Source organism: Puma concolor, chromosome B4 (genome assembly GCF_028749965.1).
Source record: "Puma concolor isolate L17-30 chromosome B4, mPumCon1.1.hap2, whole genome shotgun sequence".
Lineage (NCBI taxonomy): Eukaryota > Metazoa > Chordata > Mammalia > Carnivora > Felidae > Puma > Puma concolor.
Genome location: NC_141673.1, coordinates 24936435 through 24950837, shown reverse-complemented (window position 1 = coordinate 24950837; position 14403 = coordinate 24936435). Strand labels below are relative to the sequence as shown.

The 14403-nt window shown below is 50.4% G+C and overlaps 1 protein-coding gene across 2 annotated transcripts in view; it reads left to right on the top strand.

The window, feature by feature from the left end:
- ELK3 (ETS transcription factor ELK3) overlaps positions 1-14403 on the top strand; it is a 67522-nt gene that overhangs the window by 25084 nt on the left and 28035 nt on the right. For both annotated transcript variants that reach the window (XM_086712598.1, XM_086712597.1), the window contains exon 2: positions 2262-2470. In XM_086712598.1, coding sequence (XP_086568724.1) covers positions 2264-2470 — 207 coding nt within the window. In that variant the 5' untranslated portion in view covers positions 2262-2263. The remainder of the gene's footprint in view (positions 1-2261; positions 2471-14403) is intronic.

Genomic DNA, 14403 nt, shown 5'->3' with positions numbered 1-14403 from the left:
AAATACATTCAAATACATGAATAAGTTTCTGTTGTCCCATCTGGAACACGATGGTTCGAGTCCCTTAGTGCGGACCGCTGACCGCCTTCCTACCTGGCACGTGAGCCACAGGCCCAGCCAACCCTGCCATCCAGACCTCCAAACCCATGGCAGCCTTCTGCCCTTTGGAGAAGGTTCCTCTGAGCATGTGCTTGAAGTTTCAGAGATATTTTAAAGCTTACTGTCTCAAGTGTTTGGCCAAAAAAACACCCCAAAATTTGAGACGACTGTTAGCAATTCTTAGTGCCAGTGATGAGAAACAACTTTGTGGCTTCCACAAATAGTCGGGAGGGTGGTTCATATTAGGAACTGGAGCCAGCAGGCTGCGTATCCCAGCAGTTGTGCTTAGCAAGACTCGTGTGTGAGATGCAGGGGGGCGGTTTTGATCCAACAACGAAATGATTTACTGTCTTACAGACTGAGCGGCCATTGTGGTGAAGATTGATTTCTGTAAAGGATATCTCCTTTAAAGAGCTGTAAATAAAATGCCTTATGGGTTTTTGGAGAACATTCCTAATCTGCGTTCTCTTACCTGGAAAGCCCCATGGTGGCTTAGGGAAATAATAAAATGTGTTTTTTCAGCTAAACATCTGAAAAGGAAGAAGTGAGTGACTACTTCTCCGGTGGCTAGGTACTTCCACGTCCATTCCCGAGTGGGAGGAACGTAGCTTGTCAGTCTGAAAGCTGCCCCTTTAAGAGAAACGCATGAAAGATGTGAGTCGACCTTATGGGAGACTGGGAGACGGCCGTGGGTGGCAGAGCGCTGCCTGCCTATTTCGTTTCAAAAATTGGTACAGAGAAGTCGCCGCAGGAGGTTATTCTGGCTTCCGGGTCTCCTGGAGTTAGGCACCTCCTCACTGCTTCCTTGTTCTGGGCACCCCGGCTTCAGCGTCTCCTTGTTGCTCTCATAGCAGATGAGCCCTCTTTCTCTCGACTCTGTCCCCCACCTCACAGCTTGCCTTTGAAGCTTCTCTTGGGCCAGAAGCCAATTCCCCCCCCCCCCCCCCCCCCCCCCGTCTGGTCATCCCTGGCTTCCTCATCCTGGTACTGGAATGTTGCCCCTATCCTGCCCAGACTAAAAGCCAGGACGCTTCATGTGTCCAACCATGACAGGTGGTCTGAGGTGAAGCTTTGGAGGCCAGCCCAACCAACTATTCTTTCCTAATATAACAAATGGCTCCCCACCTATAGTTGAGAGAATTTATTGTTTTTATTTTTTAATTCCAGTATAGCTAACATGCAGTGTTATATTAGTTTCAGGTGTACAATATAGGGTTTCAACAATTCCATGCATCCGTCAGTGCCCATCATGATAAGTGACATCCTTCGTCCTACTAATTTAATGAATATTGACAACGTAAGTGGATTATTATTAGTAGTAGAATCAGTACACATTGCCATGAAAGCTCTTAAGTGTCTGAAGATATGAAACTGCCTGGGGGAGTTGGGGAAGAATTTCTTTGAGAAGGTTTCATTATTACTGGGTCATCACAGATAAGTAGGACTTTATCAGGCTCCAGGGCTAGGGAGCAGCATTTTGGACAGAAGGAAGAACACTTACAAAGTCCACACCAGAGAGTATTTTATAAGCAGGGAAGAAATGCTTTTCCCGTCTCGGCGTGTGTGGCAGTGGGTTTGATCTGCAACATGATCAACATGTCCCCAACATGTCATGGGGAAGCCAAGGGCTCTTCGAGTGGCCTTGGTGATTCTTCAGTTCCACAAGTTTTTATCAGTTCTGGAGGCAGCGCGTCCTGTAGTTACAGTGACTGATAGACCCCAGGCCCCTACCTAAAAGCACTCATCATGGAATCCAGCATTTCACAGCAAACCAAGGACTGGTGGCTGACCACCAACGGCGTAGATGGGACGGGTGGGAGCAGACGATAGCGTTAAGTGGGAATCCCTTGACTGGGGACTCATTCTGCAAGTGGGCGGTTCATGAATCTCTCAAGTTACTCCCAGTGCCACCCTGCTGCCCAAGGGGATGTGTGCTGTGACCACAAGGATCACCGGGCTTCCCTGTGTTTCTGAATCGCGGCCATTTACGAAAATGAACTCAGAAGGCACCTGAGTCCAAGTGGCCTGTGAGAGCGACTTTTTTGTTACAGGTTCACTGGGGGAGGAACGGTAGGAGCTGAGGCGCTCGCCCCGAGACCCCCTCCCTAGCACCCTGAGCCGCACCTATGAGGACAGGTTCTCACCCAGCCTCCTTCCCCCAGGTATGGAGAGCGCGATCACGCTGTGGCAGTTCCTGTTGCAGTTGCTGTTAGACCAGAAGCATGAGCATCTGATCTGCTGGACCTCCAGCGATGGCGAATTCAAGCTCCTCAAAGCGGAAGAAGTGGCCAAACTGTGGGGACTCCGCAAGAACAAAACAAACATGAACTACGATAAGCTGAGCAGAGCCCTTCGATACTACTACGACAAGGTAAGCCCTCGACCTTACTGGAGACCGGGAGGCGGCCATGGGTGGCAGAGCGCTACCTGCCTATTTCATTGATGAAAGCAGGTAATCACGGGCCATGAAGCAAATTAGAAAAATCAAATGGAGGCAATTAATGCAGGGGGGTGGCGGCTGGTGGAGGGGAAAGCTGTGCTCTGGGGATTTGTTTTCTGGAAGCCCTTTGGGTGTTCCTGTGGGTCAGATTGTGTTCCCTCTGCGTTTTCGCCTGCGATTGCTGCACACCTTTGCTAACAACAGAGATTGGGGATGGGCCTCCCCATCGTTAGGGCCTCCCTCATCATTAGTTGCTTGAGTGACAGGATGAATGTTAAAATCTAGAAAGTCTGTCTATCCTGGGTCTTTTCCTGGGAATTTGGTAGCTTGGGCAAGTTCATTAACAATCTAGTGCCTCAGTGTCCTCATTTATAAAATGGTTGATCCTAGTAGTTCCATCTTGGGATTGTTACGAAGACTAAACACGTACAGCACTTAGAATGCTTGCTACCAATCTGGGGTTTGCACCTTTCGTGGGAAATTTCTCTCATTGAAAGAAAAACCATTTTCGTTTTTAAGTCTCAGAGATGAGTCAGAGTGCTTTGTTAAGCGATAACACAGCATAGTTGCCAAAGCAGGGACAGTTGGGGTGAGTTTTACTGCATTTCTGGAAAAGTAGTTAATGCACCTGCTGGGGCAAAATTATTGCTATTTAGGGGTAATCATTTCAGGCCTGTGATTTTGGCCATTTCTGCGTGGATCTGTTGTTGCTGTATATTTAGCCCCATAGACATAAAGACTTAGAGTCCTATTAAGGGTAAGCTTTTGTTCTGGTTTTACTGTTCATATTGAAAGGTGAATTAAAAGCTGATTTAAATATTAGTTCCTGATCTATATTTAGTGCCTGCCTTTTGCCAACCTCTTTGGAATTCAAGACAGAAGGATTACACATCTCAGGAAGTGGAGGCATCATTAATTATAAAGTGTTCCTTTATATGATCGTAATTACATATGATTATGTCATTGAAATGTTAAAGGTGCTTTCCTTTAATGTAGCAATTAATTAGTTCTGGCCTAATGCAGAGTCCTACTAAGATGTGAAAGCGCTTCTTGCAAATTGCCTGGTCTGAAAGACTTGCAGAGGGTTTATTGTTTTGCATTTTCCCCCAGGTTCTAAGTTGCACAATGGGAATTGGGGCCCTCTGAAGGAAAACAGTCATCATGCCTTTTGGCAGGGGGCCTGAAAGCATGGATTTGAGACCAAAAAAACGTATTGTTTTAAACTAAGGTGTCAAAGGTATGGAGTCCTGCCTCAGTATCTGTGACTCGTTCTCTCTCTTCTTGTGGCTTGGGCACTGGAGCCGAGGATCATGTGTCTTCAGCATGAAGGAAGGTCATGGGCTGGAAGTGACTCCTCAAAAGACGAGCAGAACCATTGCTATTTAGACTATACTTGATCTCCCTCGGAAGACCTTAAATGTCTAGGGAAAGTAATTTCAGGGCCTCCCGTCACCGGGTGTGTTTTGGTCCCTTCTGTGTCTAAGGCACCGTGCTGCTGCCCTTGACTCATTTAAACTACAGCAGCCTCCCGAGATGGACCTGACGGCCTCTCCTGTTACACACGACACAGGAGGGCTTTGAGGAGAAACATGCCCGCGCTCCTGTCCCCAGGAGACAGTAGTAGAGCCAGGGTTTGAACCCCGCTTGTCTGCCCACATTCCTGGCCAAAAAGCATATGCCCTACCTTCTGGGCCGTTTGTTTCCTTTGCCTCCTGAATATTTGAGTTCCAGGTAGGCAGTCAGGTAGCACAAAAGTTGTATTTCTGTTTATTATCAAATACTGAAGAATCCTGGCGTGCGCCGTGCCTCAGGTTGAGCCCACGGCCCTGGGTCCCAATGGCCGGTGTGATCTACTCACCCTGTTGTCCTCTTCCTCTCCCACGGGGGCCGAGCTTGAGGTTTGGCCACGTGACCTTTGAGCAGCCAGCTGGTGCTAACAGAGCAGGAGCAGCTCTTGTCCAGTGTGTCACGCAGGCTTGGCCACCAGGGCAAGATGCTTTATGTCCTTCCTTCCACATGCGTGCTCAATACCTATGTGTGTACACAATACACACGTGTACACAACACATGTGTCATGGACACACTATACATGTGCGTGCACAATATACACGTGTGTATGTAATACACATGCACGGACACACTATACTTGTGTGCACATTATACACGCTTGTATGCCATGTATGTGTCTGTGTACGCAACATACATATGTATACACATGACATGCATGCACACAGCGTAATATACACACACATATGTGGTATTTGTGTGCACACACTATACACACATGTGTGCAATGTACATGTGTATGTACACGGCGTGCATGTGCATATATGTGATATACACGTACATGTATGCAGTATGCATTCATGCACACAATGCGTGTGCAAAATACATGCACATATGCATACAAAGTATATGTGTATGCACAACTATGTGTACACCCAATATACGTGTGTGTGCATGCTGTATATGTGTGCATGTACACAGTAAGCATGCATGTATGCATGCATGTATACACAACACACATCCAAAGGTACACAGTACACATGTGAGTATATGCAATATACATGCATGTGTGCACAGTACACGTGTGTACACAATATACATGGCATGTACACAATACACATGTGTGCACATGGGCATTTGAATCTTTCTCATGAAATATTCTCAAGCGATGAGTAAGTATGATCATTAGGCTCCTGATACAGTTTAAAATGCAAAGGGAGGAAAGAAAGGGGGCAGAGGATGAAGGGGAAGGGGGGAGTGGAGAGGGCCTGGAGTGGGGAGGAAAAAAAGAGGGGAGGGAGAGGAGACGAGGAAGAGAGATGGCAACAGTCACAAAAATTCTGGTAGATTTTTACATTTCACAGTGAACACTTCTTTCGACTTTGCCGGAGTTACTCTGTGACTGTATCTATATGTTGAACCATAAGAAATTGCTGGTGTCTGACTATTTTTGACCCACAAAAATGGCAGGGTCACATGGTTTGGGTTCTAACCTGAGAGACAGAATTGAGGAGGGTCTTTGTGACTGTGAAGCTCCTGGCCCCATGGACACTCATAGAGGTGCCCCTCCCTCACTGCTGGCGTTCCTCACAGTGACCTGGCTCTCAGAGTGACCCTGCTGCCGTTTGGTGTCTTCCTCAGCCCCCTCCTCCGTCCTTCCGTCCTGTGCATCCTTCGCTTCCTTCCTAAAACTGGTAAAACAGTAGAGCCTGCACCATGGGGCAGCCACGGGGTGGTGCTGGGGGTTAGCTGAGTTCACACATGGTCAGTTCAGAGAACAGTGCTCAAAATACATTAGGTGCTACAAAGTATTAGCCAGAGTAATGATTCAGATGATATTTTCCTTGTCAGTAACTTGAAAGCTTGAGACAGGTGCGCAGAAGAAAATTAGGACCTGTGTACCTCCTTCCCGCACGAGCACACGAAGTCTGGGGGTTAACAGCTTCTGTCGCATATGAGCTACCACGAGTGCTTTGTCGTCATGCTTTTCGGTGGCTAAAGATGGATGACCACGGTTTGTTTACCCAACTGCCTGTCTTTATTTATGTGTGCTGTTGTGAAATTCAGCGACTAAGACGCTTTAATAGTTATTTATTTATTTGTCTATTTATTTATTTAATGTTTACTTTTGAGGGAGGGAGGGAGGAAGACCGGGGGAAAGGCAGAGAGAGGGAGAGAGAGAATCCCAAGCAGACTCTGTGCTGTCAACACAGAGCCTGACACGGGGCTTGAACTCAGGAACCATGAGATCGTGACCTGATCTGAAATCGAGAGTCGGATGCTGAATCGACTGAGGCACCCCAAGGCGCCCCCAAGATGCTTTAATATTTAAATGATGCTTCCTTGCCCCTCTGAATCAAAGTGCACGCCTCTCCGTGCACCCCCAGTTGGAGCTGGTCTCCATCTTCCCTGTGCTCCCTGAGCAGCCAGCAGGGGTGTTACACTCCGCTCTCCGGGCTGGAGTCCAGCAGTCCCTCTGCCTCTGAGTCTCAGTTCACCCCTGGGAGAGGAAGCATCACCGTAGCGCCTTCCCTCATTGGATAGTGTGAGGATTAAATGTGACCACGTGTACGAGGTGCTCAGCACAGCATCAGGTACCTGTTAGGTAGACATTCGATATATGCTTGTCATTTCTCTGATCTGTGCTTATGAAATGCACTGCATTGTGTGACAGTCGCCTGGTTATAGAGCTGTGTTCCTCACAAAACCATCTTCACTGTGGTCTCCCGGCTTACCCACTTTTGTTGTCCTGGCACCTTGTATATGGTCTGGCACATAAGAGTTGCTCGGTAAATGTGAAACGAAAGAGCGGTTGGGTAACGTAATGAAGCGGACGCTACCCAGATACAAATCACTTATGTAATGAAAGGTGACATTAAGTACACGCTCAACTCACAGAGTGTTAGTGTCCTAGGGCTGTCATAGCCACAAAGTGTGGGGTCGGGACAACAGAAGTCTATTGTCTTGCAATTGTGGAGACCAGAAGTCTGAAATCAATGTGACAGCAGGGCCGTGTTCCCTCTGAGACCCTAGGTAAATCCTTCCTTGCTTCTTCCTAACGTCTGGAAGTGGCTGTTGGTCCTTGGTGTTCTTGGCTTTTAGCTGCATCACTCCAGTCTCTGCCTGTCTTGTCACGTGATGTTATCCTTGTGTGTCTCTGTGTCCAAATTTCCCTCTTCCAAGGACACGAGTTCTACGGGATTAGGGACCACCCTGAGGACCTCCCCTTAAATACATCTGCAAAACCCTATTTCCAAGTGAGGTCACATTCACAGGTACCAGGGGTCAGGACTTCCACATTTTCATTTCGGGGACATACTTCAATCTGTAATGTATACATGTATTTCAGACACTACTAGGCTCTTTTAGTTTTACAGAATTACAAAGGGGGAGGCTTGGAGATGATGGTTTGATGCAACACCCTCTGAAGGAAAACTGCGTCCCGTGACATGCACAGTGGCTAGACCCAACAGCAGGTGTGAAGCTAGATTGTGTGCCAGGCACATCATGGCAGTGGCACTGTGCTGGGTTCCCAGGGTGGAAGCAAAGATGAAGATGAGTCTGGCCTTGGAAGGAGTCAGGGTCGTTGGGAATTCAGCACCTTCCTGCTCTGCGAGAGCCAACAGTTCTAATGGAGGACTTGGATGGGAAGAAGAGATCACCCTGGGGGCGCCTGGGTGGCTCCGTAGGTTAAGCGTCTGACTCTTGGTCTCAGCTCAGGTCTTGATCTCAGGGTCGTGAGTTCAACCCTGCGCTGGGCGTGAAGTGTACTTAAGGGGGGAGAACAAAGACTACCCTAATAGCTCCAATCCTGGCTTCGCAGCGCCTGTGGCCTGAGGCCCTGCATTTCTGTGGCTTGCCCATCACACGTGTGTTAGGGAAGGCTGGATGGTCAGGATCTGCTACTGAGCACTGCCGAGAACCTGCTGCCCCATGTACAACGTTTGAAGAGGCTGCTGGGAAAACCCACGTAGAATCCCAGGAAAGGAGCGATGCCCAGGCTGGGATGCAGCATGTTTTGTGTTTCCAGCCTGGACTGAAGGCCCCTGGTCAGCTTGGAAACATGCAGGTCAAGGGAGGAGCCTGTGTCTGAGCCCGCGAGCACAGAAAGCAGAGCTCCTTTGTGCTTGGGCAGTTCAAAATCACTCTCCCCAAACCGCGTGTTTCCTGTGGTCTCCCTGTACGTCCTAGGACATGGCTTTGTTCGTTTTTGTTCTGATGGTTGGATTTTGGGGGGAGGGTTTGTTTTTTACCTTTCTTAGAGTCTTCTGAACTGAATCTTCCGGAAGGTCCTTTTACAATCCGATGTGATAGTAAGGATCTCTTTCAGAGATTTTCCTTGTTAACGAATTTAACAACTATTTTTCACTCTTTAACATCAGACAGACTTGGTTTTTAAATCTATCATCTTGGGGTGGAGAAGCGAGGGGGGTCAAAGCCCAGAGCACACCTGTAAGTGGCCCCGTGAACTAGCCACACCCGAGGGCCCAAGCTCGAGGCACGTGAGGCACTGCCACGATTTACAGCATCTGTCCACCTCTTGAGTAGCTTCTGGGTGGTTTTCAGTCACATGTCCATCTCGTTCTTTCACCCTTTCTTTCACCTCTGCCTTTTTTCTTCCCTGGCTCAGCCTTTCCTTTGAAAACATACCCCCTGCCCTTGAATGGCTCCAGGGCTGGTCAGGGAGACACAACTGCCAGGCAGTTATAATAGAGCGTTAGCCTGGCTGTGACACCAGCATCTGCCAGGACAGGGGAGGGAAGTAAAGGCAGAGAGAAAGCCCCCGGAGGGCAAGACACTTGCCCCAGTGTGGAGCAAGGAGAATGGGTTTCAGGCTGAACCAAGTTGGGAAAGGATATACTGAGAAAGGGAACAGCATGTGCAAAAGCAGGGAGGCGTGAGAGAGTTTGACTTTTGGTTTCCCAGGGGAATTCCCAGGCTTTTCCAGGGAATGAAGGGGAGGAGGGGGAGGGAAGAATGAGTGGGGAATAGAGCATGGAGTGTGCTAATGCTGAAGAGTTGGAACTTCGTGGCGAGGGCTGAAAGCGAGAGAGTGCCGTGGCCAGATTTGCATTTTAGAAATAAAAATCTTTGTCTCCTCTTGCTCTTCTTGGTGTTGATGCTGCTCCAGTCCGCACCTCCCCCCCCGCCCCCCACCCTGCTGATCTTTTTGGCCAGTTACCACATACGGATCTCTCTGGGCTGACTGAGTGGGCTCTATCCCGCCTTCAGGTCAGGGTGTGCACCCCCCTCCCAGGGGGAGAAGGAGCCCAGTGGGGCTGCCGCTTGCTCACCCTTGCACACGCAGCAGCTGACTTCCGTGGAAGAAGCCCCAACTGCAGACTCCCTGAGCTGGCTGCGGGAGACCTGGAGGCTTACGCAATCCCTGTCCTTTTTCGTCCAGCAGAGCTCATGTCCTTGTTGTTGTTGGCGGTGAGCATTCATCCCAGGGGGAGGCTGGAGGCTTTGCCAGCTCCCTTCTCATCAGGAGATTGAAATGGCGATATGATGAAAAATCCTCCTGTCTCCACAGCAACATCCCGGCTTATCCTCACAATGTACCCAACGGTCTTTGCTTAATTGGAAGAAGTTCAGGGGAGAACAGTCAAGACAGAGTCATTGGCAGCATATTCCTGGAAGTAGAACGCGTCACCTTCTTAACTTAATTGGATAATTCATTTTAAATTGGGTGTGCAATCACGACAGGAAAATGTTCGTGTTAATAATACATATCGGAGACCGCCTGCCTGTGCCAAGAAGCCTGGCCCTGGCAGAGTTCTTTAATTCCCCAAAATAAATTTTACAAAGATAAAACGATGTATTGTCTGTCAGAGTGGAGAAGGAACAAAAGTCCAGCAAGCATTTGCATCCTGGAACTTTCTAGAACACTCTTGTTGGTTGTGAAATTCCACAGAAGCCCCATGTATCCTGGGCTGTGTTCAGGAGTGTTTTGTACATCAGAGTTGTGCCCCCCTGTGCCCAGCCCTGGATCTGAGTGTTAAGGGTCTGGTGTTTCTGTTGGGTATTTTTTTTTTCCCTTCCTGTCACATCAAGCTGCTCAGATGGTTTGAAGTACCACAGATGGTAACTACACTTTGCTTGGGGGCCGAGGGGAAAACTAGGGACTTTCTGGAAGCTTTTGGTCCTGGAAGCTGCCTAGAGACCGGCGTGGGGCGGGGCGGGGAATGAGCTGGTTGCCTCACGAAGGTCTTCCAGCCTGGTCACACTGCCCCAGGCATGAGCAGCCCGCCAAGGGGGCTGGGCTGTAGGGGAGCACCGCACGTCGGTGGGGGGTGCTGTCTGTTCTGCACATGCTTCCAAGCTAGCTTCGTGGTGGCACTCAGCGTCCCCCCAAGTAGGGCCGTTGCTAGGAAACACCCGGAGTCTTGAGGACCTTCAACACTGTGTTGACGGGGCTGCTGTGGACCGTGTTCAGCTGCCAGTGCTCCCCGGCGGCCTGGCCAGATCCACTTACGTCAGGCAGTTGCCCAAGCCCACACTGGTTTGCCGGCGAGAGTGTTCCTGCTTCTGGGCGGCTTCTCGCTGCAGGAAAATTCAGTGGTTGTGTAGACACGCTGACAGAACCCTTAACGTTCCCATCATACCGCCCACCACCCACCCACCAGCCCAGCTGCTCCTCTGGGCAGGCCTCCTCCCCACCTCCTGCCTGTGCTCTGACAACAGTTTACCCCGGCTCCTACCCCCTGTTTGTGACATAAGGAGCGGAAGCTCGCTTGTGTGGAGGATTTGTCTTAAGCCAGCCCTGTGGTAGATGTTTTTACATTTATTGACTCATTTTTTAACATGTGAAAGGCCTATCGTCACAGTTGGCAACGGGCCCATTTTAGTGGTGGGATACTGAGTCTCCGAGAGGTTAAGTAAGAGACTCGAGACAGAGCAGCTGATAAAGCAGCAGAACCTTCCGTCTAGGAGGCTTGACCCCCCCCCCCCCCCCCCCCCCCCGTTCATGCTGAGGATTGTGAGGCTGGAGGATCGCACAGCTGCAGAGCCACGGGCCCAAACTTGAATCCCGCATTCCTAATATCGCTGGTTATTACCCCGGGGTAGGCAGAGAAAGGAGACCAACCCCTGTTTGTTCAAAATGACAGTGGAAGAACTGCTGGCTGAGTTCTCGGAGCCAGCCGAAAATGTGAGGTTTGGCAGCCCCGGACCCTCCCCCCACCCGCTTCCCACGTGTCCAGTGATGCTTCCTAAAGAAGCCAGAGCAGGGCAGAGCACCCCCCTGCCTGTGCACCTGCCCAGCATCCTACAGCCTCTTGGAAAGACTCCAAACTCCCTCACCATCTGGCCCCAGCCAGACTGCCTCTCCTGCACCAACCACCCCAGCCTGCCACCCCGTCATGGCACCTACTCCGACCTCATCCTTCCCCGGGCTCTCCCTCCGCTTTTCCTGCCTGGCCCACTATAGCTCATCCTCGGATGCCTCTCTGCTTCTCCTCCACCCGATGCCTGCACTTGGCGTTGTCTTCTCCGCTGTGTTCCCCTGCCCTTGTGCCTGCCTCGCTGATCGGGTGCTGGTCTTCCTTACCATTCCTCGTGTCTGCGCATCGCCTGGCACGCGGTGGGTGCCAAAGGAACGTAGGACGGACACGGGATGGACAAGCCTGAAGCAAACCTGATTCTCTGTAGCGTGGAAATAAGTCCGTCATCTTGGAATGTCAGCACTGCCAAGGACCTAAGAAACCTGCCCTGCTTGCCTGCCCGCCCTCCAGTAAGTGAGGAGGAGGTGAATCTGAAAATCCGTGGCAAAGGCAGGGTGAGAACACGCTCCCAGACCACCTGTGGCTCCCGGCCCCAGCGCTGGAGGTGGCGGCTCAAAGTCATTGTTGGCAACTCCCTGCCCCGCAGGGCAAACGGGAAAGCATGTGCTGGGGGAACGGTTTTACATTTGGTTTTATTAACACTCCAGAGGCCTTTAATAAAAATACCCTTGAGTGTTGAAAGAGAGCCAGCAGGGAGACAAGACTCTCAGTTCCAGGGGAAGCAGCCACAAGCCCGGAGGGGATGGAAAAATGCTCTGAATGTCCACTTGCAGGTTGGGCATCCGGCCAGGCTCCTCTTGTTCACAGGCCCCCAGGATAGCACAGTAACTCGGGCGGCGAGGGTGAGGAGCCCTCCAATGTCAGGCTGGCCGAATTTGGAGAGACGGTTCACACGGCAGTTTAGCAGTGCCAGAGAATAAAGAAATCTCAACCCAAACCACAAAGAAACCTCCGCCGGGAGTCCGCCAATTCGAAGACAGAGTTGGAGCCCTTTATTGGCAGCACATTATTCTTAGAAGTTGGAAGGCGGATGTGTGTGTGTGTGCATGTGCTAGTGTGTGTGCTCCAAGCTTAAGCTTTAGACAGAGGACAGCCCTGGCGTCATCTGTCTCGGTGCCTTCGGTAGCCTGGCCGTGTACAGGCAGGCCAAGCTCTCAGGAAGGGCCATGCCTCCCTGCCCTGCTGGACAGAGCCTTTAAGAAGGGAGGGTGGTTATGTTTTGGTGGCTCAAAACAATAGAAATTTATTCTCTCAACATGCCAGAAGCCGGAAGTCCAAAATCAAGGTGTCAGCTGGGACATGCTCCCTTTGAAGGCTCTAGGGGGGAATCCTTCCTTGCCTTTTCCAGCTTCCAGTAGCCCCGGCAGCCCTCGGCGTTTCTCGGCTGTGACTGTGTGGCTTCAGCCTCTGTGTCTGTCCCTCTCCTTCTTCTGTGCCTTCTTCCCTGTGTGTCTCCCTGTGCCTTTCCTCTTGTTGTAAGGACTCTATGTGTTGAATTTAGTGCCCACTCTCTCCCCGATGATTCCAGCCCAATATCCTTAACCGAGGACATTTGCAAAGATGTTGTTTCTAAATAAAGTCACATTGTGAGGTGCTGCGTGGAAATGAATTTGGGGGAGGCACTGTTCAACTCACTAGGGAAAGGAAAGACTGCCCCAGGGAGAGGCAGCTTAAGTTGGTGGGTCGGAGTCCTCACACAGCTGTTCCTTAGGATGGCAGGTGTGAGGTGAGCCTGCCCACGACAGATTCGCAGCGGAGCTCCGTATGGCCCTCCAACTGCTCTGTGTGCCTTTGGGTTCAGATGGCAGTGAGTAAGAGGGGCCAGATGCAAGCAGCCGTCAGATGCTTCAGGGACAGAGGCCGGATTCACTTCCTTTTCTGTTCCTCAGGGCCTACCAAGGAGCCTTCCATATGAAAGCGTCTGAAATGTTGTTGAAAGAATGCTTGCTTGTTAGAGAGGAGGAACTTTGAGCCTGACTCCTACAGTGAGTACTTGTTCTAACTTTGGAGAGAGGACAGTCAGGTTTTGTGTCAGGAAAGAGTGAGTCAGCCAGTGGTCTGGATGGGAACCCAAAATGAGGCGCTGAAGGAAGGGTGTTGGCTGGGAACTGGTGGCCCAGAGACACGTCTCCGCTACCAGTTTGTGAACTAAGCTTGGCGCCTCACGTCCCTCATCTGTAAAATGGGTATCAGCGTGTTGTAAGGATTATGTGAGATTATGCGTAAGCCTTCAGTAAACTATAAGGTGAGGTGCCCAAATAGGGAATTCAGGTTATTTGAGGGGTGCCTGGCTGGCTCAGTCGGTAGAATGCGCCACTCTTGATTTTAGGATTGTAAGTTCAAGCCCCATGTTGAGTGTAGAGATGACTTAAAAGTAAAATCTTAAAGAAAAAAAGAATTTAGGTTACTTGAAGGCAGAATCCGATGAAAAGACACTGTGATACAATGGGGATGCTATACAATTAGATCATTGCTTGCTAAGCAGAATTGCACTGATGAGAGGTCCTGTGTTGAGGACCTCTGAGTGGGGCACTGATATATATTGATTTTTTAGAAAAAAAAATCAATACCCTGTGCAGTATTTTTGTTCTGCCTTTAGAGGTGAGCAAATGGAGGCCTACAGAAGTTCAATACCTTTCTCAAGGTCAGAGGAAGTAGAGAAACTGGGATTTGCAGCCAGGTTCATTCCCCCAGTGCTGGTTCCTTAACATCTGGCCCCCCCGGGATCCAGCCTGTGGACGCTCAGAGATGCTGGTCCGTGCTCCCCATGCTCACCTGCGAGCACTTCTGCTGCTTAGTGGGGGCCACGACCAGGCTGTGGGTGTGGATGCCAGCTTCCTGCTCTTCTTCGGTCAACCGTATCTCTTGGCTGTCACCCGCTTTGAGATGGGCTTCTGAGGTCCGGTCTGCTGCAGTGGAGCCGCCGGGTCCCTGGTGCCTCGTGCAGGGTGACCTGTCAGAGCAGGCCCCTCCTCTCCTCTGTGGGTGGGCAGAGGCAGTTGTATTTCCAGCTAAGGAATAGACTTTAGCGAAAGCTGGTCTTCCTCACGAGGAGCCAGAAATGACCTTTCCTAA